We start from the raw sequence: 27183 nt of genomic DNA, 5'->3' as shown, positions 1-27183 counted from the left end.
AGTATCCAGTCACTTAGGAGCTGCCATACTTCTATCTCCTTATATTTTTGATGTACAGCTGGAGTTTGAAAATGTAAATGAAGAGCAAAATGTAGTTTTCAGGAAGAATCCTCTGTGCAAATCTTCAAATTCCACATTTTTTAACACAGATGAGAAGACCTAATCCAACTATTTAAAGTGTTCTCATTTCCTGCAGGAAAACCTTTAATGCTGAATTGCTGCCTCTTCAGTTACAGTCTGGATGACTTACTGGACCTAGAGTCCATTCGATCAGATGCTAAAATTGCAGGGCAGATAGTTAAATAATTACAAGGGATATGTAAGTAAAAAGATACTGGAGTGCCAAACTCCATGACAAGTTTGTAAAATGTGAAGTAAAAAAATACTTATATATTTTAAAAATTCATTATATTTACAAAGGAAATCCTTGAGATAAAAAATATGAGATGTCAACTGCAGTTTATGATGCCTGGAATATTATTTTAAATAGAAAGACACTTATATTTTATCCATCACCGATGGAATTGTTCCGTACTTCATCGTAGTGATCCAAAATCTTTCTGCTGTTGACTGTACATATAGCTCACATGGAAAGTGAATAGAGAATGAAATCAGTGGTAGATTAACACTAAAAGATACTTTCTGACAAGGTCACTAAGCAAAAACTAGAGTTTGTTAAAACATGTCAGATAAATACCAAATTAAAAAATATTACAAGTATATACAAATTTTTTCAAAGTCGTTGGTAGAGAAATATTTTTTTAATTATGGCAGACTCACAAAGGGATGGAAGACTCTTGTCTGAGACTAAAAGAAAAAAAAAATTAACAAATTATCTTTTGGACCAAAGATTTGACATTACGTTTTAGGAACTAGTGTAATTCTTAAAGACTGTTTTTCATTCAAGGCACTCATTCAATACCAGTATCTGGTAAATAAACTTAAAATGGTTTCTGCATATTTTTTTCACAAATTATCACATAATTTTCTATTGAATCTGGAGAGCATTTTGCTAACTATGCAGTACGCCATTCTGACCAGCTGTTACCTTTCTTCCTTAGAAAATAGGTCATATGAGGTGACAGAGATCCTATAAGCTTTTTCTCTCTTGAGTCCTGAAAGTTCTCAATGGACCATCACAGAAAAACAGACTTTTACAATTTATTTTTTCATTCATTCCCCAATTTGAGTTTCTGTTATGATGTGGTGTGGTGTCTGAAAATCTATGGGATTAGCAGTTTTTGGAATAGTGTAGATGACTGGCATGTGACTTCACGGAGAAGAAGACTGAATATTACTCTGAGGATAAGCAACTATTCAGTGTTAATTTAGAAGCAGCTGCTGCTGCTTCATGATGTTAAACCTCTTGCTCTATTTTCTATAATTTTATTTACAAGAATCTGGATTTGCATGTGAGGAAAGGGTTTGTTGCTTATTCCCACTGACAATATTTAATCATCAAGTATTTACATAAAACCTTATTGTTATATTCTCCTATATCCCTTGGAATGCAATGCCTTGTTACAATGCAAATAGAAATAATCCATGTTCTCAGTTAGATTAAGTGATAGTACATTACATAATTTTTAGATTTACAGAATAGTCTTAAAAATTAATCTCAGTGTAGCAGAGTATATCACAGTATTAAGGATGATATGGATGTGTTACCCTAACCAGATAGCATGACACAAACAGCAGAGAGGGTCAGGAAGTGTTGGGAAAGCAACTGGAAATGAGAAGCCACAGTAAACTGGCTTTTATAAGACTCCCCTTATATGGAGTTCACAGTCACATTTCAGAATGTAACACAGATGAAATCTCCCCTTCATTCAGTTCCTGAGCATTTTGGGAACTCTAGTTCTGGAATGGCTGCTCTGAAGAATACCTGCTGTTACAAAGAGTTTACTATTAGCAAAGATGAAACTAACAAAGCAGACAAAAGCCATCTCTCCCAAGATTAAAGAAGTGTTTGGATTCCTGGAACCTTGATACAGACACCCTTTAAGGCAAAATGGTGGGTTTAACATCAGAAGGAACTTCTTCCTTCTTCCCTTTCCTCCAGCTCATTGAGAAGAGCGTGCCTTATACTACAAACACTGTGGTATAAGACTCAAGAGATAAAGGAAGAGTTCTGTTGTAAAACATTTCCAAGGGGGAACCTGCCTGTGAAATTAGTCCAGCCACTGACAGAATAACAGTTGAAGTATTGGCTAAACTCAGCGCACTCCATTCTTGGTCATTTGGCATCTTAATCTGGTTTCCAGTAGAAGCAATTGTAATGTTGTACCACCACAATATAAAGGAACCTTTTGTAACACTATCCTTGCTGGCTGAAAGAAGGCATCAAATCTAACCTGGTTATACATTATTTAATTATGTGTACTCTTTGGTAGATCTGACACTTGAGCTCTGAATTTGGCCAGAAAATCACAGCTGCTTATGTGATAATAATAATATTACAGCTTGATCATACCGAGCCAAATTCAAGGGCAGTGCTGAATAAAAGAGAAAGTTGGACATTATGTGAATCACTGTGTAATGTATCATAACCTACATGAAGTTGTGAGTAAATTGTGCCAGTTGGGTGAAAGTAAGCAAAACCAGATAAAATGTAAACTCCAGAGGACAGAAAAGTAGCTACAATAGAAGGAAAAAAAAAGGAAGACTGTCTGATAACTTCTCTCTTATGCCTTACTTTTATGCTGCACATGGTGCTATCAATTTATGCTCACCTAGAAAACTAACCTTAATTAATACATCACCATCCTATAGATTCTGAATCTGGGCATTAAGATTACACAGAAAATAGTATCTTTCATTTGCCAAGGAATATAGCAATCCAGATGAATACTGATAATCATATAAGGAATACTCCATAGTACTCACAAGCAAAAAGCTGCAGTAAAATCACAGGTGTTGCAGATGCTTTTTCTAAAGAATGTCATGTCAGGCTGAAATACTTCAGATATTGGCATCCCGTGGGAAGAAATTATTCCATACTGTTTAGTAATGCTGTTCTGTAAATGACAAGAAGCAAGTTGTGAATACCACATTCAAGCTATATTATTTAAACCTGTTTTGAGTATGGCTGGTTCCCAGAAGCAAGGGCAAATTCATTATTATCAAGGTAATATATGCTCAGATGGATTTATTCTGTGGGTTGATCTTATTTTACCTTCTCATTGCTCATTTTGATTTTGCAGGCAAGAAGAAAAAAAAAAAAAGGCCCAGTCTGGTGAAAGGCCTATGAAAGATGAACGCATTTTAAACCTGGAGAAAAAGATTGAAGAAAAAAAAATGGAGCGTAAAAACCAAGCAGGACTCTTAAAGATTACGCCCCAGAAAACCAGCACCACATCAAGGAAGGTCTGGGAGTTACATAAGGAGAAAAGCTCTGCAATAGATCTGATATTCACAGACCTTTGCTCAACTGCCAGCCCTGGCAAGGGGGGCAGAGGCAGATGGTGCCATACATGACTGGCAATAGCCTGCTTCCTGCACAGGCACGATTTCTCCAAACCATGGCCTTGACCTCACCTTCTTGTCACATATTCCGCTACTACAGAGCACAGCTCATCCGTACAACACCCAGCTTCACACTCTTATTAGGACATACTCTCATTCAATCAAAACAGCATCTTATCCCCTGTCTCTAACTCCTGTCTTTCTCAGCTTCCTATCATCACCCCCATCCCATTACACCAAACTGGGATGCTCCCCCCCCACTCTCACCCAAGGCATGTTAAAGTTTATCATTTCCATGGCTTTTACCTTGCCTTTCCTCAGCCTGGTCCCACAACATCGGATGGAAGCACCAGTAGGCCTGTAGGCTTTATGCTAGTTCACACTGGTTGCGTTTCCTTGGCAAGGGTCTAAAGAAAGCAGTGAGGAACTGCTGCTCCTGCTGCTGCCACCTCTGCCATTGCCTCATGCATGCCTAACATTTAGAAGCGGTTCATATACCAATAATAGTACGTGTACCACAGCGTATGGAACACTGCAGTGAACAGTCATGATGGGATCACCTCTTAAAAGCTGTACTAGCCCAATGTAAAATTGGAACTAAATCTCCCAATCTGTTAAAATAATAGTAACTCTTTGCCTATTTTGTGAGGAAGTTAGATGAAGCTGAATTCAATGAAGAGGAAAACTGTATTTTTCAAGTGTGTATAGTTTAAAAACCAAAGAAGAGCAATCTTTCAGAGTATCAATATTTGCTGCCTTCAGAATCCCCATTTCAGGCAAGGAAAACATGTAGGTGCTTATATAGACAACTAGGTCTATCCCTTTTAGCAAAGAAAGCATTGAAGATTTATTTGAAGAAGGCATTTCCTAAATTAGGATGGCTTTCTGAACTGAGGTTTTGAACACATGCTTAAACACTTTGCTGAATGAAGTCCAGAGTGAAGTAGAAACAAAAAATGCAGACTTCAAAGGAAAGCAGCCATATAATTACAAACATGGGACATTTTAAAAATAAACAAAAAGAAATTATAAATTCACAGCTGGAACTTCTGACTACCTGATGTAGGTCTGTATGAGTGCTCTTTTGTCCTATGAATGAGCAAAATAGCCAGGGGTTGAAAGTTGTTTTGAAGTTAGATTCTTCTGTTTCTTGAGCTTAGCATTACACACTAAGTCTCTTCAGATGTCACAGTGGTTTTGTTTATGTTCTGCTCAAATGTTAAGACATTTGTAAAAAAAAAAAAAAAGAAAAAACAATAGAAAAAAAAATCAATGTTGCTATAAATTATTTAGCTGTTTTGATGTATCTTCCATCAGTGCTGTTCAGCTCTGCATGACCCTATCCAAGTGTTACTGCACGGAAGTGACTCAATTCTGGTCAGATATGTTCAGCAGCATCTTTGTTGCAGTTGTATTGCATATTGCTGAAAATGGTGTTAGTGTGACTATAGGAAAAAATCCTCCCTTAATGCTAATGCAATAGTTATGTTGTCTTCAGTTTGTACTGCTACCTTTTAGGTTCCTCAATATGTAGATAAATGTGACACTAAACCCTTGTACTGAAGTTCCAGATTGTGGCTTCAGTTACATTTGTGATGGCCCGTTGGGCCCAATGGATTTGTGCTGATATAAGTCAAAGTAACATTTATTTATAAATCATTATTACATTCTTAATAAAACAATTTATATTGCAATTTGGACAACTAACTATAAGAAAATTACCATTAATGAAAAAAATGTATTTTTCTACCATTTTTAAGCAAATAATCAGACGAAAAAGTAGTAGTTTTCTGTTTTTTTCTGAGCTTTTTTTGGGAATGCTGCCTTGTGAACCCAGCTTTTGAATCAGCAAACCACTAGAGTCTGATAGGATTTTTGCAACTGTTAATTTATGGCTTCAAGAATAAACTGTTAGCAAAGAAGGAACATAAGGTCGCAGCATTGGAGCAAACCATCCAGATGTAGTTTTATCTTGACTTAGCATTTTGTGGAATGTTGCAGCTGTGTTTAATTCACCTTAAACTGGGCATCCCACTTGAGTTACCTTTCTATTCATCCCATCCAGTTTGATGCTGACAAGTTTACCAATCATATTAGCAAATAAACTGTGTTGCCAGCCAACCAGATTATCAAACAGAAGTTTGGTGCATCCTCTAAAGAGAACCACTGTATTATCTGCAGTCTGATCATCTGTGTGTCTTTTCTGCAGGATTCTTTGCAATGGAGTCATTGGAAAGAACTGGAAGAGAGTCGGGAAAGACAGTTCAGGATCCTTCAACATGGCTTCATGGCCCGAGAAACAGCTCAGAAAATGGCTGCCTATGAAGCAGCAAAAAGTGGAGCTACAGTTTGTATATTCCACTCTGAAGTAAAATAAAATACATTTGGAACAAATTCAGGCCTTCTGGAAATCTCCTAGTGTGCCCATTTACTACAAGGTTTAATTTTAATCTTTATTTCACCTTTACAGTGTGATTAGAAAAATTTGGGTCATACAGGTACAATAGAGTAATAACTTGTTAATTTTTTTTGCAATAGAATTTTATTTTTATGCTATTATGATGCATTTTTTTTCTGTTAGAATCAAAGCTTTAAGAAACTGAAACCTTACTATCATAGCTCCTACAATAAAATGACAAATACCTGGGTAAGAATGTTGACATCTGTATTTCTGTTATCGTTGTATACTATGCCATGGTTTGCTATGCTCATCTTCCAAAAGAATAAAAATGAGAGCAAAAACCAAGCAACATTTGTTTACACATGCATCTTACCAGAAGGCATGGTCAGCCCAAGTTCCTAACATGTCTTCTTACCAGACAGTAACTGTAAGAGGATCACGAGTTTCAACACCGGTTTTAGAGGATGAATGAAAAACTGTTTAGAAGGTTTAGATGATGCGATAGCTTCCAGGAGCCAGAGTCTAGATTCAGTGACCCAGACAGACCACCACTCTATTCGCAGATGTGAATCTCCTCAGTCTTTAAACAGTAGAAGGAGAGAAGGAGAACATAACATTGTTTGATCTCTTCAGGGAGCATGTTCCAGAAAAAGCCAAAATTTTGTTACTCACCTAGAAGATAATTTGCCCTCTACGACAATGTATATACTGTGTGAAACAGCCTCTGAATCACAAGACTTATTCTAGGCACAAAGCCAAGGAGAATATAAATCTGAATTAAAATCTGCACAGCCGTAAGACTGTAGTGTATTTATATTTTAACTTGATGCCAGTTACTAAGTGTTTAATTATGGCTATTGCAAATATTTAAATTGAAGGAGCTTGTCGCTGACATTAGAGTCAGACAGCTGCTTTTAACACTCTCACATTACATTTCTCACTTTTTACTGAAGGAAGTCTAATGGAATTCTTTTGTTGCCATCTAGCTGTGAAGATCACTTCCACAATCCACAAGCTGATTAAATGTGCTGTATTTTTTGTTCAAAGTAAATGCTACAGTAGTCCGTGAAAGCAATGTAGGGTTCATGCTCTGTATGAAGAGTTAAGGAACACAGGAGAGTGAAAAGAAGGGATCATAGCAGGAGAACTACAAAGAAGAGTGAACTACAACACTGTCTAGTAGGGTACTGTAATACAACAAACCCTTGGTGGCTGGGAGATTACCTTCATTTGCACTTGTTCAGTATTCTGTGGCATTGTATTCCAGAACAACAAAGACAAGTGGTGACTGTAACACCTAGGTTTTCCAGAAGCTAGCAATTAACAGGGCTCACAGTCATGGTCTGGGATATTGCAGAGCTGAATATTTCCTCTTAAACTTTTTGATGTGTTTTGCATTTTGAGAATTAAAAAACAAAACAAAACAGAACACCACCACCACCAACAACAACAACAAAACAACAGCAAACAAACAAACAAACATCATTAAGCAAATAGATAGGAAGGTGTATTTAGGTAGGTAATACAGAAATTGCAAAAACATATCATGCTGCATGCTTCCTCCCCTGTGCTGTTGGACCCAGTTTTCAAAATTCTTACTGAATTGCAATCAAATTGATTCATAATTATTTCCTTCTCCACGTTTTCCCTGCTCTCAAATGAAAGGCCTGAGCAATAGAGGAATCTCAATAATCCAGCTCTGGAATTTTTAGCTTCAGAAGTCACAGGTAACCCTATTGCTACTTTAGGATCTGATTAATAAAGTCATCTTCAGAATCAGTGTTTGGAGGAACATAAAAGAATGTGAGTCTTTTGGGAAAAATATCAAGATATGTCTATATTGATATTTTTATTGCATATTATATAAATGTATATAAATTTATATTCTTTAATATTATATATCCCTATATAGATATTTTTGTATCAATATAGCCTATTGTTTTTTCAGTGATGGTAGATCTTGCAACAGAATACACAGAATAATATTAAAAATACCACATTCCTCCTGACAAACATGGATAATTTGATGTTGGGAGTCAGCAGATCCTATCCAAAACTACTCTGCCCCCAGACACTAAAACACCTTCTCTAGTATTCCTGTTCCAGCCATGTATAACAAAACCTGAGGTGATCCAGTGCAGAGCTGGGAAATGTCTGCTAGGACTTAGCGTTATATTACAAAAGCAGCTGTAATGCCAATTGAGCCAGGTAAGCTTTGAAGCAATACAGCTGCATTCACACCACTGCCTCAGCTAGTGTCTGTGACACAGATCCTCCACAACCTGGTTAATCCACCTTCATGGAAACACAGGTGGATGAATAATTCATGATTCATTAATTTACACATTTGTTACACTCTTCACAGCCAATAAGATGAAGGTAAGTGCACAAGGCTGACTCTTAAATCATCTAACAAAACAGACTTCCAAAATCAGAGGTTTCACCTGTCTGATCTTAGTGTCAGACTCATTAAGTAAACCCTTTCAGTGCCAAAAGCTGCACATTCCAGAGGTCTCTTATTTCAGTGTAAACGGACACATCACAAAAGTCTTCACATGCAAGGACTGTGTAACAAGGTGTAACGAGGCCCAGATTACCTGAGGAAAACCCAGGGGTTTCAGCGCTGCAATGGGCAGCGGACACAGGGTGCTTGCTCCTCATGTAGCACAGTCACTGCTGGGGGACACTTGGCTCCCTCTTCCAAACCAGTCCTGGTAATGAGGCAAAGCACCGTGTTCAGTGGCTGCCTGGCCAGGTAATCGACCTGTCCTAGAGAGCACAGTTATTTTATTATTTAAATGAAACCAAAACCATAGACACCGTTAAAAGAAAAAAAAAAAAAAAAAATGCACCTAGTACAAATCTCAAGTGCCTTTCACCCAGGGAGGAGATGGCAAAAAAGTCGCCCAGAAAAAGGTACACGTTTCCCTACAAACATCCAAATAAGCAGGCACAGGGCAGCAAGACCCAAGAAAGGCCAGATGACCCTTGCATTGAGTCAAAGTAACTGGTGAAAACGCCTTTCGATGGTGAGGTGAGGGCATCAAAACACCTCTGCAAGTGTTTATTGGCAGCTAAATAAAGGATCTGGACTAATTTTGCCACAGGCAGCTGATGAACTCACAGGTTGATGGCTCTGATGAACTTGTCTCAGTGCCTTGGAAAGATTTCCACAAGACTGGCATGGGAGATGGGGAACCCCCAAAGCTCACGCACACACACAGAGCCTGGTACACCACTGCAGAACACTGCAAAAGCAGAGTCCTGCCTCAGCCACCCCCTCTTTCAGGGTCCACCACGGCCGACCTAACCCAGGGAGCGAGAAGTCTCCCCGGAGCTGGCCAGGCCCAGGCGGCCCGCCGTGAGGGGGCGTCGGGCCGCGGGCCGCCCCGCACAGGCCGCACGCCCGCTCCGCCCCCAGCCGCGGGCCAAACTACAACTCCCAGCATGCCCCGGGGCCGGGCAAGAGGCCCTCGCCGCCTCCTAACTGACGGGCGCGACGGCCACTCCGCGAGCCGTAGCCTCGCCGCCCCCGTCCAATAGCGAGAGAGCGGGGGCGGGCGCTGCCTGACGCCGCCGCCGGGCCGGGTGTTGGAGGTGAGTGCTGGAGGCCGGGGGGTTCTGTCGCGGGGCCGGGACCGCGCAGCCGGGAGCGGCACCGCCGCCCTTGGGCTCCCCTTGCCCTTCTGAGGCGGTCGAGGCGGCAGGTGAGGAGAGGGGAGAGCGGGGAGCGGCGGGAGGCAGCCGCGGAAGGCAGCCGCGGAAGGCAGCCGCGCCCGGCCGCGGTGGGGGAGGGGCGGGCCGGGCCGGGCCGGGCCGGCGCTGAGAGGACGGGGGGCAGGCGGGGCTTTTTCCGCCGGTGCGGAGAGCCGGGCTCCGCGATACGGGACCGGGCTGCGCCAGTGCTGTTCTCTTCTCTGGGGCGGGGATGGGGACCCCAGCTCCTTCCCCCGGGCGTGGAGCGGGGGCACCGAGGCAGCCGCCCTGAGGGGCTGCCCCTCAGCTGCTGCCGGCCTGCCCTCGCTCCACCTGAGGTGCTGTGTGGCGTGCGCCGCTTTCCCCCTCCCTTGGCCCTGGGTTATTTTCATCTTTCTGCCGCTTTGAGGGGCTCCAGGGCCTGCGAGCGCCCCTGCCCGGCTCTTCGGGCCGGCTCTGGCCGCTCCTGCCCTCCGCGCCAGGCGGCCGCCAGCTCGGAGGTGCGGGTACAGTTGGGCCCGCGCCCGCTTTCCGCCCCGTATTCCCTCGCAGGCGAGACTGTCCGGCCCTTGCAGGTTGCTCAGCCTCCGGTGCTGCTGGCTGGGTCATAAACTGCATCTGCTGTAAGGGCCGTTCGGAGGGTGTCCCGAAGTGGCTGAGACAGGCGAGTGCCTGAGCAGAGAGGACGGCGTGCCTGCTCTGCTCTGGAGGAACAGGAGAGGCTCCGTGCATGCAGATGTAGTTCCGTGGAGTTGTTAGGCTGTCCTCCCATTTTGTGTGACAGCAAGAGTGGAGGGAACTCTTCTTTCCTATCTCAGCATCCCCCTACACCTTTATTACAGTTTGTGAAATGACTCAATTTATTTTTCCTTTTTTTCTGTATCTCTTTTTGATTCTATTGAACATAAGCTGTAGCCTCTCTCACAGAAACTTATGCCCATAAGAGCAGTGAGAAGCTTTTCTTCTGGCCAGTCTTCATCTTTTTTTGTTGTTTCTGAAATAGGACATCCGTTTTGCTCTGTGGGTGTTTTGTTAACTTCTTGGGTTTGGTTTGGGGTTTGGTTTTTTTTTGTTGTTGTTTTGTTTTTTGTTAAGCTGCTCATAATCATATGTTTTATTTGTCTGTAGATGTAGCTGACAGCGTAGAGCAGGCAGGCTAGTATATCTCTATGGTAGACTGTTTACCTCTCATCTTTACTCTTTTTATAGTGCATCTCATCAAGCTTTTATAGTATGGAACTGCTTGACCTAATTTGGATAAAACATAATAGACTCAGCTTCTGTTTTCACTAAAGTTGCTGTAGTGCATCTGAAAAAATGAGAATGTCTTTAAAGGTACTGAAAATAGACAATAGGGAGGTTTTGAAAGAGTAAAATGGCAGATTGCTGTTCTCTGTGATAAAGAAATTGAAGACTAGAACTGTGTGATAAGTGCATCTTCTGACCACAGAAAAGTTTTTTATGCATGCTGTATCTTTGGTACTGTGTTTCCAGTTGTTAGGAGTGCAAAGAAATGTAGAAAGAGTAGAAACAAGAAGCAAAGTCTTAAAGGCATAGCATACCATGTTTTGGCAAACACTATGTATACTGTTTTTGTCACCTGTACCTTGCCCAAACCAAACATTTAGAGTGACATTATTACTATTTTCAAGTAGTTACTTTAGTGTATTTGTAATGTTTAGGATGATTATGAAGTAAAGTCTTGTTTATGTTAGTGAGACACAGTAAAAACTCTTATTTCTTGCTTAAGCTAATTTACCTCAATTGATGCTAAGCATGTAGGAGATCAAGACTTTGTTTTTAGAGTGGTGTAAGAAAAGTAAGTTTGTGTTGTCCAGATAATCCTTTTTTTTTTTTTGAATTGTAATTCAGACGTTAAATTAGGTCAACTTGAACTCAGTGAAAATGTTAATTTTTTTTATAGAGGAAAAAATTTAACAGGAGACTTATATGATGAATATGGGGATCAATACTCTAACTCCTAGTACAAACATCTTCAAGTAAAAGGTAAAGCCATTTAACTTGAAGATGTTTGTACTAGGAGTTAGAGTATTGATCCCCATATAATGGCTTTACCTTTTATTTTTTTCAAGTACTGGTGGACATAGTCCTTAAAATACTAGTGAGTTAGAATAAGCTTTGAACTTTGTTGTTATGAGAACAACACTACTTAAGCCCTTGGGAGAGCTAAATGACAGGAACAATAACTGCATGTGCAGATCTCTCTGTATGAGAGGAAGGGGGAGTGGATTTTTCTGGTACTGCATTATCCTGCAGTGATGCAATAAAAAGTCTGTAAAAGTTAAAAATATTTATTGGCTTACTAAATAGATCTGCTAAGTTTTCCACATTAAAAAAGTATTTTTTACTTTTTTAAAGAAACCTTAATTCTAGAATTTTGAATTGATATCTGAATGCATCTTGCTACAGGTGTAACAGATGAGTTCGCTAACAGCTTCAGCTGGAGTTATTTGATGCGTATGGGTTGAGGGGGGGAGGTTGATGCAGTAACTATTTGTATTATCCAGTTGTGGGAGTCTTGGTGCTGGGTGTCATAGAAACTGTTGGAGGAGGGGCATATAGATCTTTTAATTTAATTTGGCTAACCAGTGTGGTGTAACAAATCATATTATTGAGTGGTCCTGAGGTTTTGAAAATCCTTAAGGAATTCTTAGCAATGAGTATGTCTCTAAATGTGCAAAACTTGGAACTGTTTTGTTTACTTCTGTTATTGTGCACTTCTAACTTGATCTGTGATGTATTCAAAAAAATAAAGCAAAGCTTACTTTTGCTACCCATTCTTACAGTTCGAGTAGTTAGCTTTCAGTGAAATTTCCTGAGCAAATCAGTAACATATGGAAATCTATAGCCCCACAGAAGAAGCTTCTCTTACAAGACAACAGTGTTGCTGGATCATGAGACTCCTTCCATCGTCTTAATAAATCCCAGCAGTCTGATTTTCTTTATAACTGACTCTACTGAGTTGGGTTGTGTTGATACTTATGAATGATGAGTGTCAAACCACACCACCTGCCTAGGGTAATTTGTTTTAATGTGGTTTTACAGTGATGAGCTTCCTTATGGGTATCCATTCTCAACTTTCTTCAGAAGCTTCTCATGAGGTAAAGATTTGAGCCATTAGCATCTAAAACATTTGTGCCTTATGCGTACTCACTGTATGAAGTATAACGAAATCTTACTGCTGATGTAAAATTCTGAAAATTAAACCATCTAAATAGCAGTGGTGCCCTCTGTCACTTAGTTTGAGAAGTGGCTCTGTCCCTTGTTGCCTTTGAGGTCTGATACTAGATCCTCTGAGACATGTTGTAGCAATCCTATAAATAATCTATTCCTTGGTATCCTGGTAAAGTAGTGTGTAGAGTATTTACCTTGGGTAAGGTGGTCTTAGCATGACAGGTCTTCTATTCTGTATTACTTCAGTTTTCTTTTCACCATAATTTTCAGATTTAAGTTGCTTTGGTTTGTTTGTTTGGGGTGAGGGGTGTTGTGTTGTTTTCTTTCTATGATATCTCTTTGGCACTTAAACCACTTGTGGCCAAAGAGAATCTGTGCAACGCTTTGGGAGTCATCCCAGGTACTTGCTCCCCCCCATATTTTTAGCCCTTTCTTAAGGTACTTTGTCAATATACCATTGCACTGGATTGTATTCAGTGTTATATCTGAAAAGCACTGGGTCTTGTAAAACTTTCTGGGTGTTTTATATCCAAAACTCTGCTGTCTAGTGAATATGTCAAGCTTGGGTTTTTGCTGTCTTTCAACAGTGTAGATACATCAGATTGCTCTGAAAATTTCTATTTAAAAGCAGTTATAACAACTTGTAATTTAAAAAAAGCTTGAGTTTATTTCTTTATAACCCTCAAAGGTGTGTATCAACTAACATTTTCCAGCTTTTTAATGTCTCAAGAATTTTTTCCAATTCCCTATCTGAGGAGAATCGAGGAAGATGCATTGGCTCTCTTGACAAAATAAACTTAAAAATAATCTAATGGCATAACTTCTTAATATACCTCACATGTTGCTCAGTCTTTTTCATCTTCCTGCTCAGAAAACTGCTTTGCCTAAGTTATCTTCCATTTTGTTTGTAGCTGTTACATTAAGGTGATAGATTGTCTTTGAGCAATTAGTTTGAAAGCACAGATATGCTGGGTTTAGGCATGATTCTCTCTCTTGCCCTAGTCACTTGTGCTGTGTGTCCTCCTTGCTTTACCTCCCCTTCCCCTTGTTTCCAAAAACCTTTAAACCTATGCATAATAATCATATGGAATGATGAACTCCTGTGGCACCTTGAAAATGTGCTTACAGAACAGTCTCTATGTTTTGTATGAGTGCAGAATTAGGCATGGTCTTACTTAAGCCCTTGTTGCCTATTTCAAAAATTCAGTGAAGGGAGTAAAATAGAATCTTCCCAAGAATGTTGGTAAGGCTGGCAGAAGAGCTTTCTTCCATAACAGGTGAAATGAAATCTAGATCTTAAGCACAGTGGGGTGAAGTGTGCAAAGAAAACTTGCATTACCTGGACACAGAACTTTATAAAAATGGTTGTGTAGGCAAGTCCTGCACTGGGGAAGCAGGAGACGAAAGTCAGTTCCCAGCTTTCCTCTGATAGCAAACTCCGAGCCTTAGTCTTCAACATCCGAAGTGAGAACATAATTGCTCACATTTGCAAGAAAAACTATAGATGTAAGCCTAGATTTTTAAAAGACATCTTAAAACTATCAAAACTGGTTAGGTTCATATTGGGAGAGGGAGTTATGTGTAACAGTTCTGAAAATTTCATCTACTATGACCAGAATCTGCCTGGGAGCTCACTGATCGTTAAGTCTGGCTGTCCTGGGTTGAGTGAGTGGTGGAGTTTTTTGGTGGCAGGGGAGGGGGCTATAGGGGCGGCCCCCTGTGAGAAGCTTCTTGAAGCTCCCTCAGCTCCAAGTCAGCTCCACTTCTGTTTGGAAAATTGAGCCAATCAGCTGCGCCTCTGTGATAATGTATTTAAGAAGGGATGTGGTGATGAGCAGTCGGACTTGTGAGGAGGAGTTGCTGCAGCTGCGTGAACACCAAAGTCAGTGGAGGAACAGAGGAAGAAAGGAGGGGGGAGGTTTGCTGGAGCAGAGACCCCCCCTGTATCCTGTGGTGAGACAGCAGGGCAGCCCCCCCCCGCCACCCATGAAGATCTGCGGTGGAGCAGACATTGATTTATGGCCTGTGGCTTCTGCTTGCCTGATCAAGGTTCTGTGCCCGAAGAAGGCCGGGGTCTTGTGGGAAAAGGTATCCCCGCTGCTGTAATTCAGTGCTGGGAGGATTGCAGCATTCAGGGGAGTCCCACGCTGGAGCAGCTCGGGAAGGGCTGCAGCCGTGGGAGGGAATCCAGTCGGAGGAAGTTAGTGACCCATGACGGAGCAGTGTGGGGAACGCTGCGGCCCATGGGAGGAACTCATGTTGGGGAAAGTTTGTGGAGGACTGTCTCCTGTGAGAGGGGGACCATGATGGAGCAGGGGGAAGAAGTTCTGGAAACTCCCCTCACCGAAGATAAAGGAAGTGGCAGCACTGACTGCACCCCCCATTCCCTGCCCCTGTGGGGAGGAGGTAGAGATATCGGGAGCAGAACTGAGCCCGGGAAGAAGGGAGGGGTGGGAGGAAGGTGTTCTCAAGATGTGGCAATGCTTCTCACTGTCCTACTCTGTTATGTGTTGTTAGTGTCTGTAATAGATGTATGTTCTTTTTTTCTTCCCCTAACGAGTCTGCCTTTTGCTCATGATCATAAAGGGGAATTTTTCCCCATCCCAGTCCTATCTTGAACCCCAAGCCTGGCTCTCTGTCCCTTCTCATTGCCGGAGGGGAAGGGAGAGAGAGCTGCTGCATGGTGGTTGGCTGCCATCCAGGCCCAAACCACAACACTGGCATATAGCAAGTGGTCCAAGTGGGGAAAACAAACCAACAAACGAAAAAAAAAAAGCATGTTGACTTTTATTTTAGCTTTTACCAACCCAGTGCCAGTTTTAAAATTAAAAAATGGGAGAAAAAGCATGAGTGGCATATTGTGTTGCTTAAAACTGTGCATAAATATATTTGGACTTTGTAAAAGTACCAAATTTAGTGTAAGGATTTTTTCACAAGCATGCTTTGCTTTGATAATGTTACAGTTCAGTGTTAAAGGATATCTTAATAAAGTCAGTGCTTTAAGAAATAGAGAAAGTTTAAGGGGGGAGAAAAAAAAAAATCAGTCAGGCTTCCTTTAATTCAAGGTTATGACTGCCTACCAGGGCCTTTCCATCCCACTTCATGGTCTAAGTGTTTCTTAATCTGAGAATATGTTAATGGTGTGTGTTCTGCACTTTGCAGTGTACATCAAGGTCAGTATTGAGAAGACAATTCTGCAGTTCTTGTTTAACGTAATTGTTTTTTTCGTGGTCCCTCCACTGTCTTTTCCCCACCATAGCTCCTCTTTGTGTGTTAGACACATAACACATGAGCAAGCTTTAAGATGTGAACTTCAGTACCATGTCAGATACTCATAGCTGACTTGATATTTTTCATCTCTTCCCACCTAGCAGTGAGCTGTCTGGTGGGTATGTGCTTGCACACCTACACTTACCACAGGGTAGCTGCTGTAAATTTGTATTCTCTTGCAGATCCACAAGTATTTCTAAACTGAAATTTCACTGGTCTGTTTCCTTTAGATTCCTCTCAAGCTGTCCAGCTTCCACCTGTTGGAATCTGGATATGGGCTGGAGAAGAGAACTCTGTTTATCTGGAATTTTTTATTCTCTGAAAATGGCTGCTTATGACACAATTCCCAATGATTCCTGCCCACATATAAACATTTCCTTGAGAGTCAATCAGTTGCTTTTCAGTTAAGCTTCATTGGGATTCCTTCTTATGATTTTTCTACCTTGCTAACAAACTAGCTTATTCTGCTGTTTAGTTTAGGAAATGAGTAAGAATGACTGAGGCTTCAGGCTCAGCTGCAGGTGTCTGAGGCTCAAAGACCAAAGTCTGGGACTTCTCCTCTAGCTTTGGACAGAAACTGGTGACTCGGGAATGGGAATCTTGGAGAGGGGTTGTATTTAAGAGGACAAACATTCCAGGTAGGTAATCTTCTCTCTTCTTTTCTTATAGGTTTGGAAGAACATTGTTCTCAGACCCTGAGAAATCTGGACTTTGTAACACTGTGTCTGCCAAAAGGACTATAAGGAATTGATACTTCCTTGTAATTGATTGCTTCCTTGCAATTAGTTTTTTGGTGTTTGTACCTCTTATTTTTCTGTGGATTTTGGATCGAGAAACACCATGAGCACAGTAAGTGTTTTACTACTCGAGGCAAACCTGATTCTTAAAACATGTTTTTTGTGGTACTTCTACAAATGTTTTTAAGAGTTTGTAGTAAATGTACTGGGATGTAAGCATATTAAAAGCTCATGTACCTTCGTGTTCTGTGATACTTCAGATTTTTGATCTCTCTAGGTGCTAGCAATAGTTCAGAAGAGCTTAGAAAAAACCCGCTATAATTGTGAGCAGGTCTTTTCACTAGCAAACCATTAGGATATGTTTTTTCTTTGTGAGCCAACTGGTAAGAGATCTGGGGTGCTGTCTTGTCCCTGACGTGACACGTTCAGGTAGGAATGACCCATTGCACCATTTGATGCATGTGATGGCCTTTCTGGGGGTTGTTTTGAGTATCCTTGTGTGCTTTCATTGGTGCTGCAAAAATGAGGGCGACGTGAATATTACTCCTCAATGCAATGCTAAGGCTCTGTTCTCTCTTAGACTCAGCGAAAGCGCCGTGGAGGAGCAGTTAATTCCCGGCAGGCTCGGAAACGAAACAGGCTGGCAGCTTCTACTGCAGAAATGGCTTCAGAAGCAGAACCAATAGAACTTGAAGAAAGTGGTAAACTTTCTTTTTAACATGGTGGGAACATAAAATGATTCTGGAGGGTTGGAGTCCGACTTATGAGGTGTTTTTGCCAGTTTCTAGGCTGCTCACTGGAGAGGAAGGGAAACCTCTTCTTTTAAAAATGCCTAGTATGGCATGGATAATCAACAAGCCTACTGCCAACTGGTTTACTTTGTTACTGAGGTGCAATACATTCACCACTAGTGATAGAGGAGCTGTGTAAGAAAGGGACTCAAGTGTTGCTCAAACCTGTGAATGTCTACTCTCATGAGCTGGGAGTCACTGCAGCTGCCACTACAAGTAGTGGCAAACCAAGTTTGGGAAGTCCCAAGTTTTAAGAAGATAATATAGACATTTTGTCATTAGTCAGGCCCCATCTCTCAAGGTAGAGGCAATACTTGGTCAATACACTTTCATGTGAAGTGCTAGAATCTAAAATGCCATTTGACTTTCTAAATGGATATTTAAATTGCCTTCTGAAATCCTACGAAAGATTAAAAGTAGCTGTTGGTCTTGAGGTAATTGATTGTTTTTTTCAGTTTTTGGTCTATATTTGACTATGAAGGGTTGGAATAGAGATGAGATAGGAACATTTGCAGCACAGTACTGTAAAATTATTATATCTTACAGGATTCATATTTTATTCTGTGTGATAAACATTCTCCCGTTAGCTGAATAATCTGGTGCTGTGTACCTCCCACAAGCTGTTGTCATACAACAAAACTGAGTGAGGAACTCGGCCGCTCTTCCTCTTGCATTGCAACTTGCAGAGGACACTGGTGGTAATGCTCTAGATGGACTGTTGAGGGCAAAGCTTGAGTGAAATGCTGGATACGTTCCTGAAGAGAAGAGGGATACGGCAAGGTTGAATCATACCTCAGCCTGTTACATAGTGGCAGGCAGTTTTATTCCTCTGTAATCTCTGATCTTGATTCTAACATTTTGTTTTTAAGCTGGTGAAGAAGTAGTAGATCTCACATGTGAATCTTCTGACCCTGTAGTCGTTGATCTAACTCACAATGATTCTGTTGTGGTAAGTCACAAACAGCACACTTATCCAAATCTTGTAGTCAAGATACTTTTCTGTTGTGCTTCTTGATAGACTCTCGCTTGAAGGATCAGTTTTAAGGTCAAAGTTGACTTGTCAGTGCATGAAAGCCATGTGTTATGGGTCAACACAGAAGCTGCTCTGGAGGTTCACTTGCAGATAGTGAGGGGGTAATCTAACACAGGTTGATGAATACGGAGATTGGGGAGCAGGGAGGAGGGTGTTCCACATGGTTCATAAGATGCCTCCATTTCTATCCCTTTGCAGCATCGCGAACAGAACCAGGTGCAACCACTTGTTTTCAGAGCAGCAGCTAATTTACTACTACTTTTAACATTGTTAATCAAAATGAGAGAGGGCTCTCCTGCCATTCTTAGCTTGTTTTGTTGGAATTGCTTTGTCTTGTCTGGCGTTTGGATGTAACGCTAGGGGTGCACACCAAAGTCTAATTGTATTTTCTTTTCTCTCCCTTGCCATGTATATCAATGCAAGATTGTTGAAGGTGAGTTGACATTTTACAATTGATAATGGAATTGTCCTGAAGTTGTTTGTTTTGGGCTTTGTTTTGGTCTTTTGCACCAAACTTGAGCAGCATGGATTGAACCTACATTTGCCAAGAGGCAAAGCACTAAAGTGTGTGGCAAGTGTCTTAGAGAAGTGACTCGATCTATGTCTGACAGTTGCTATCAGAGCTTGTAGAGAGCATCTGACATAAAATACATCAAAGCTGCTCACAATATGTGTTCTTGTTTTCCAAATGGAGAAGTTCAGTATGTCCGATGTGGACAGTAATTTTAATTACTGCTTTCAACATTGGAGCATCTGCTTTGAATAAGATGATGTCAAAAGGTTGTTTTTATCCTGTATTACAGTGAAGGAACTAAAGAAGAAAGTTATTTGTGGTCATAGTATGCCATTTTGCTATCTAGTCTAACATGCCTCTAATTTAGTGCTGAGAAGTATTGACAAGTGTAGAATTTTTTTTTACACTTGAGTAGTCGTAGTAATTATAGGTATCAGGAAGTTAATCCTTTACACCTTTCCGACCTTGTTCTGATGATAATATCTAAGGTGTGTAAGTATGTTGTTAGCTGCCTGTTCTGTGCTCTGAATGAAGCAAGAGCAGGTAAAAAACACTTGTAATAGAAATTCTAGTTCTAAACCTATGCAAGATGACACTTCAATTTTGTGGCGATTTATGTCATTTCAATTGATTAGTGCTTGATTATCGTTACATGTACACTGGAGTTGCAGAGATAATCATTACATGTGGTTTCTGATTGTTAAAAGCAGTTATTTAACCTTTGGGTATTACAGACCAAGCGATTAATTTTTTTTTTGTCTCCTTTCATCTTGGGAAATGTAACTCCACTTTCAGGTTACCTTAACTGAGGAGGAAGATGATGAAAACTTCTAAGGAGACACTGCTTAAAGTATTATAATTTCCAAGGACTGTTCTTACAAAGACTTTTTATAGAAACTGCCTCTGAATGGGGAGGTTTGGTTTAGCATAAACAAAGTGGTACAGTTGATCTTCATACCTCAGTAAAGCAGCAAGGAACCACAGCAACTCTATCATTTACTTTTTTAGATTTAAGCATCTCTTCCATCACTTCTGAAACTTTCTGAACAATGCACTTTATTTTACCTGTGTTTTTGTTGTGTATGTGCTACCTTGCTATGCTACTTGGAAACTTTAGTCTTCTCTCTCTCTCTCTCATTCACACAGCAATTGTTGCAATTTCTCAGCATTGTATTGTAGCATCCTGCTAGTAAGAATCAGGAGAGGTAACTTCCCTTTATAGAGGAGATTTATTCACAGGTGTAGTGTAACTTATGACACCAAGAATCTTTAAGATCATGTTTTAGCTGGTTGTATGGTGAATAGAGCACGTTTTGTGTGTATATGTAGCAGAATATTTACAGTGTTCAGCCTTAATATTTAGGAAATTAGTTTCTTTATGAGTGCTTATAATCCAGCTGAATATGGTCTGTTTCAAATATGAAACGTAACAGACTATTTATACATTTCAAGGATAGTTCCAGGAATTATATGTATATTTTATCTAACTTACCAAAATTAAATTACAGAGAATCAACGACAAAGGAGAAATCTCAGACTGAGGAGCCAGAGACAGTCGGACAGCTGTGTACTGAGTAGTGATGATGAAGATGAAACAAGAGATAATGATGTATATGTGACAGATAAAGTGTCTCGAGAATTGGGATCACTGGAAGATGAAACTGCAAGTTCAAAGTATGTATGCCTTATGACCTACCAAGCATTGAAGTTTACTTTTCTTATATGTACAGGACTAAGCTATATTGCCTATAGCCTTGCTTATCTTTGAAGTCTTAATTTATTCTAGTCAGTTCCCTTCTTCAGTGAGTACAACATCACATTTTGCATGATGACCAAATGATACCATTTGCACTTGAGGATAGAAAGTCAGCTCAAGAGAGATGCCCAACTTTGCATACAGCCTTCAAGATGAGTGTGGGGGTATGGCAAGGAAGGAGGATTAGTCATAGGCCATAGCTCGTAATGAATTCCATTTACTTTTCATGCAAAGCTCTAGTAGTGATGTTAGACACAGACATATTTCTGTTGCTTTCAATGAGTCTTAGTATCATGAGACGGGCAGGCAGCAGCCTGGGAAATTCCAGTAAAAACTATTTTTCATTCACTGCTTTTTTGAACACTCTGCCAGTTAACTGCCTTTTTCTCTTGGAGCAGTAACAGTTCTTACCCAGGTATACTTACAAGGTAATTGTGGAGGTAATACTGTTATGGCCAGTTTATGTTCTGTCACATGTATGTCATGGAGCTCTGATGTGTTTGTATGTCAGATGGTGATCCTGCTTTTTGGGTCAGGTGCCTGCAGAGTAAAGACCCCATTCTGCAGAGAAACAGTAAACTCCTGCTGTAGGAGCACTCCATTATGTTCATTATGTTAAAAAAAGATGCAGTATATTAATTAAATGAAATCAGGCATCCATGTGACTAGGGAAGACAAAGAACATGAGAACTGCGGTATAAACATTTTTTGAAGTGGTGGGTGGGGGCAGAGAAATCCAAGCTTTAATGAAGCTGGGGTGTTTTGAGCCTTTTAGGTTACTGGAAGGAAATGTTTTAGGAGAGAACTTGGGTATGGAAATTTTGGGTGTCAGGCCTTTATGCCACCTTAAAGGGCTTATACTGTTCTAAAATTTAATGCGTTATGGCTGTGGATTTGTAGTTTTTTACATTTTGGTTTAGTATGTAGCTGAATAAATCCCACTAATTAGTTAATATAAAAAACCCCAATGTTTTGTTCCATCAGTCTTGGGATTCTCTGTTAAAGGATGTGCCTCCCTGCTCTATTCAGATAAGGCTGAAACAACTCAGTGCTGCAGCATTTAACATTGACAAGAAATTACTGATGCTGGAGATTTGCCACAGAGCCATTTACAGTGTTATTCTGGTGTTAGACCACTCTTAAATAAAGGTTGTCATCAATTGTAATTTCTAAGTTGGTATTATAGCTGCTGCATAAAGCATTTGAGTAGTAAAACCAGAACTACCCCCTAGTTTCACATACATAATTTAAATCCATTAGAAGTTAGTAGTGCTCACTGCTTGAATTTAAGATTATGGGATAAAGGATATCTCATGCTTTCTATTCCTGTTTAATAAATTACAAACTGTTGCTTAGCATGGGTGGTGACATAATAAAGCCAAGTGTATATGGTAGTGACTTTTGAAAGCAGCTTACTGTGATCATTTAAAATGGAGATTGATTTGTAAATAAAAGTGGCAGGAAGCTCTTTCTGATAGAGAATATTATTAGAACTCATGTTCTTTACAGAGAATAGCTATGTCGGTTATTAAGTGTGTGTGCAATACAGTTGTCCTGCTGGCTGAAGGAAAGAGAGGTACATCTGTAACCACACTTGGTAACAGCAACAAAGCTGATCCTTCTCTGAACTATAAATTTAATTTTGAAAATTTCCTCATGTTAGTGTGTTCCTGTCCTACATTTTATAAGGAAAGAATTCTTGGTATGAATGTAACAGGGCTGGGATGTAGCTAAATTAGAGTAGGGGACGTTTTAATTCTCGACAACCTCTTTCCTTTCTAGAATGAATAGTTTCCAAAGGACAGCTAGGTGCTTTTGTTACAAAACTCTTATTTATGACCTGTTGAAAATTAATACTGCCGCCCAGACGCTGCACAGTGCAGTGGACGGCTGTTACTTGTAATAATAGAGCAGGGTGACTAAGTGCATCTTCCCCCTAATGAAAACCAAGATGCCGTTTCCCTTAGGTAACGGAGACTTATTAAATGCAACAAGCTGAGAGACTCAGAGGTACGCAGGGCTCTTCAGGCGACGTGTGTCGTGGCCAGTCTGTGCAGTCAGATGATTGCGTGACTCTGTGTGTCGGTAACCCTCGAAACACGGTGACATTAATGGATGCCTGTTGCTTCTGTTTTTGTTCTTTCCACTGCAAGGCCGTCCGGTACCGTTAGCTGTCCGATTTGCATGGATGGCTACTCGGAGGTAAGGATCTACACGTTGCCATCGTTGCTCTTTTGCCGGAGGGAGAACGGGGCAGAGGGTGAGCTGCGCAAGTCTGTTGGCTTATGTGGGATGCTACAGGCAGCCGGCTTGAAGTACAGAGCTCGGTTTGAAGGTGGAGCTGGCTTGTACCTCCCAGTCACTTCTTAGTGCTGTACGTCGAGGGAGGAACACTTGCCGAGAGGGCCCCGAGAGATGCTCGGGTTCCTTATTGCTATAGTAGTAATGTACCGACTCCAGACACCCCGAGTCCTATTTGCCCGGTGCCAACAGAGCATCCGAGTCGAATTCTTCACTCCCGATTCCTGTTGCGGTTTCTTTTCTTCCAGATTGTGCAAAGTGGACGACTGATCGTGTCAACCAAATGCGGCCACGTCTTCTGCAGCCAGTGCCTCCGTGATTCCCTTAGGAATGCCAACTCTTGCCCAACCTGCAGGAAGAAACTCACTCACAGACAGTATCACCCCATTTATATATGAGTACTTCTGTTTCTCAGGACAGACTCAACTGGATTTTTGTGGAAAATGTCATGTTTTCAGTGCTCTGAAGATTTAAAGAGCAGCAGGTTGTGCACACATCCAAATAAAACTGATTTTTTTCGGAGAATAACCTGTACGCGTATAGACAGCTTTTTTATGGTCCAAGCTGCTTCTTGTTGTGTCCCTCATTCTGATGTTAATTTTATGACTGTCTCTAAACTAGACCAGCAGCCCGTATCAGAAAGGAAGCAGCTAATCCATTTCCTTCTACCTTTTTAATGCTTAAACAAGAGGGGTCTGAATATTTTGTTATTTCTCACTCTTTAAATGATTCTCTCCGTCTCACAGAGGTATGGAATAGTTAGCTTTCAAAGTGAGCAGATGAGCAATTTGCCATTTCATTACACTTTTGTTTCTATCCTATAAGCAGCTCCTGACTATATTGCTTTCTGCTATACCATCTTTGCCCGAGTAGAGTAAGTTCTGTAATGATGGACTGTTTTATCATAAATCAAAATGAAATTGCCAACCAGGGCAATGCAGCAGAATACCCTGCTGTTAACCAGCAATCAGTTCTTTTTAAGTAGAAGGCTTGAACATGTAGATGTCTTTATGAACTCCATGAGATCTAAAGTACATAGACGAAATGCAACATGTACAATGTGAAAAACATTCATAGTAGTATTTAACTGCCATGAATTCCCGTATTTGAATCACAACACTGAATTTTATTTTCTAACATGCGGAGGTGGTCTCTTGGGGTTACTACTGTTCTGTAGTGCTCTCCTGGTAACTAAGGGGAATCTAGTCTTCTCTTGGCTTGCTAGTAATGAATGAGAAGCAAATTGTATGCTCTCCTCTTGTCAGCTGAATACCAAACTACCTACAGATCTTCTTACTGTATCAAGTATACCCAGCGTCATGCTTAAAGTTCAGTGTGTTCACTTTACTGTTCTCTCCAGTTGTTACACTGACACCTGACTGGTTTTAGCCTGGTGCATACGATTAAAAATTAAATAATTGTATTGCCATGGGTTTAGTAAATGGAGGTTTTAAAAGATGTTTCATAGCAATCTTGACTTGGCAGCTTTTTGAGAGAGTTTAATCTCCCTTTGTCCTGAGGGTTGTTAAATAAGCATTTTTAAATAAGAGAAGTCAGATACATGTCCTAGAAGGGATAATTTCTCTATTTAAGCAAGGCAGGAATACACAGGTTTATGCACTATGATCCAGTCCCTTTTTTTTTTCCCAGGACTGAGGTAGAAATGTCTGCTTTAAACCTGTTACAGCTAAAATCTGCAAGCTGATGTGGAATCCCAGATGAGCTAATATAAACAGGACTATAGTAACTGCATGTAGGTGGGAAGATTAAAATAAGTATTTTATGATCCATATCTGCAGTAGCTGCATCTGTGAAAGTCCAAAATTAAACTCGGACTCTTTTGGCAGTTGGCTGATTATGAAAACCTTTAGAAGCACCGTTCTGTGCTCTGGTGCAGCACAATTGTAGGCTGTGTTTAGTTAAATCTGGTGTCTTTGCTAACCTGTTCTAGGGGTCTGTAGGAAGCCTTTATTTAAAGGGGATCTTCTAATTAGCTGTCTCAAGTTCTGTATTGAAGATTGCAACCCAAAATTAAAGATTTTTTACTAGGATGTTGAGGGATGTTTCTGGATGTAGTAATACAGAAAGAGTTTTGTTTTACCAAGACCAGCTTAAGAAATGCAACATTTTCCCCACCCTTGTTTGGAATAGCTTTGGTTCAGCATTGTTATCAGGAATGTGCAGTTTCTGCGTTGTGGCAATATGGTAACTGCGGGGAAGTTACATGCATTTAGTTACTGTGTGCTCCCCTTGGTAATATAAAATACAAGCAAGGACTGCAGGAGTCTTAGGGTAGTGTGGTGGCAACAACAGTTGGCATTTCTCTCCCAAAAAGCAGGTAATGGATGAAACAATACTAAAGATTGCTTAAAGCATTAATTGCATGAAGAGAAGCAGCCCAACATTAAAACTGTTGAGATATTTAAGGGCCATAGAAACAGCTTTCTGCCAGTGGTTTAACAAAGCGGGGGGGGGGGGGGGGGGGGGGGCGGGGAAATTATGGCCTATTTTCCTTGGGTGGCTCCTGTATGAGGGGGACAATAAGAGGAGGGTTTAAGGGATTACCTCTGGGAATGAGGGCAAGTCACATATCTGTGCATCTTTCACAGTGGACTAGCCATAGCCTAAAATGACTTTGCACAACTCCTTCCATGTAAATATAACTTTATAGTTTGTGTCTCAGTTAAGAGATCTAATTGAAATTTAGGTATTGCAAACTATAAAGTACGTAACAAAAAAGTTTTTAGCTTTTGTGTACCCTGTGAAGTGCCACAAATTTTGTGCATCTCAGTGAATTTTAAGTCTCAGTACATGGAAAAAATACTAAATTGCATTAAATGCTTTCCACAGAGGAAAAAAGAAACCCCAATACATTTGAGTTTCAGTGATGTTTCACATTGGCAAGAACTGCTAGATAATATAAAGATTTTTTTTTTCATTATGTAAATGTATGTCTTGTTGTATATAGTTCAATTTTTCCTGTATTTAATTGTATTCATGTCTGTCTGTCCCATCGACGTTGGACTCTGCTGGTAGGCAAACAGTTCTTCTAACAGATGAAAATAAAAATACCGATTTGATCAGTCAGAAGTGCTTATTCTTTTAATCACACTGTGTTAATTGATTTGGGAGGTAAAAAGAGATCTTAACTCCCCAAACCCCTTCTTTTGGCCAGGGTGTGTTGTCTGGGACGAGTGAGGAAGGTGCTGCCGGGGGTGGGAGGGCTGAGGGGATGCGGGGGGGCAGCCCTGCTCCAGGCTGGGGGGGGCTGGTGCGGGGGGGAGAGTGGGAGCCGGCCCCAGGGAGGGCTCACCTCCCGGCACAGCAGGGTGCAGGGGTGTCTCCCTCCTGTGAGGCTGGTGACAAAGCTCATGGCACTTGTTGCACACACATGTCGTGTGTGAAACACCGTGCGGGGGAGAGGGAGGGGAGGAAGGCCCCGATGAGGGCCAGGCATGGAGGGGTTTAGGTGTCACTATAAAGCTTATTTGATTTCTTCTCCAAATAGATGCTGTTGCCCTGAAGTTCTTCTCTTGTCCCTCTTATTTGCCTTTTTTTTTTTTTTTTTAAATGGAATTTCTCCACATTAAGGAGGAGAAGTTTCTATTCAGGCTGGCCATTTGTGTATGTATAAGCAATTTATACAGCATGTCCACCAGGATCATTTCCATATGCAGATACGCTACATCCACAGTCTACTGGAAGTCTTATTTATTCAGTTGGTTTTAGAGCAAGTGTTTTATGATGGGTTTTATGCTGCTGCTACTTAAGCTCATCAAGTGTATATGTTTTCTATTGATCCTTGTTTACAGCAGACTGATGCCTTTCTGCGTCTACTGGTTGCCCTGTTTTTCCCCACCCTCTCTGCCCTACTGCTGGCTGTGCTGGGAAACAGTTTTACTTCCTGGGAAGAAAAAGGCTACCTGATTTGCTGTATTTCAAAATGAGTGTGCGAAGAGAACTCACGCTGCCTGGATACAGAATGTTAGGGAAACAGTTGCTGAGGCAAGTCCTGCACTGCGGA

The 27183-nt window shown here is 40.9% G+C and overlaps 2 protein-coding genes across 5 annotated transcripts in view; both read left to right on the top strand.

Moving 5' to 3' along the window:
- The window catches only part of CFAP99 (cilia and flagella associated protein 99), a 63925-nt gene extending 57908 nt beyond the window's left edge, over positions 1-6017 (top strand). For 2 of the 3 annotated variants that reach the window (XM_042808412.1, XM_042808410.1), the window contains exons 15-16: positions 3204-3366; positions 5675-6017. In XM_042808412.1, the coding sequence (XP_042664346.1) occupies positions 3204-3366; positions 5675-5842 (331 nt within the window). In that variant the 3' untranslated portion in view covers positions 5843-6017. Of the gene's footprint in view, positions 1-3203; positions 3367-5674 lie in introns of those variants that run through there. The other variant, XM_042808411.1, reaches the window with a different exon arrangement.
- A 3389-nt stretch (positions 6018-9406) lies between these two features.
- LOC104367311 (E3 ubiquitin-protein ligase RNF4) lies at positions 9407-26246 on the top strand. Of its 2 annotated transcripts, none has more exons than XM_042808083.1 (8): positions 9407-9463; positions 16697-16876; positions 17345-17465; positions 18425-18504; positions 19012-19021; positions 20611-20776; positions 23012-23060; positions 23408-26246. In XM_042808083.1, the coding sequence occupies exons 2-8, from the start codon at positions 16868-16870 to the stop codon at positions 23555-23557; spliced, it is 585 nt and encodes a 194-aa protein (XP_042664017.1). In that variant the 5' UTR covers positions 9407-9463; positions 16697-16867; the 3' UTR covers positions 23558-26246. The 2 variants fall into 2 exon arrangements, with proteins under 2 accessions (XP_042664017.1, XP_042664016.1); XM_042808082.1 differs by lacking the exon at positions 9407-9463 and adding an exon at positions 9471-9573.
- Positions 26247-27183: the final 937 nt, after the last annotated feature.

The sequence above is a fragment of the Tyto alba genome, unplaced genomic scaffold, assembly GCF_018691265.1.
Source record: "Tyto alba isolate M040663 unplaced genomic scaffold, T.alba_DEE_v4.0 Super-Scaffold_6, whole genome shotgun sequence".
In the NCBI taxonomy this organism is placed as follows: Eukaryota; Metazoa; Chordata; class Aves; order Strigiformes; family Tytonidae; genus Tyto; species Tyto alba.
Note: the sequence above shows the minus strand (reverse complement) of the source record. Positions and strands in the feature narration are given on the sequence as shown.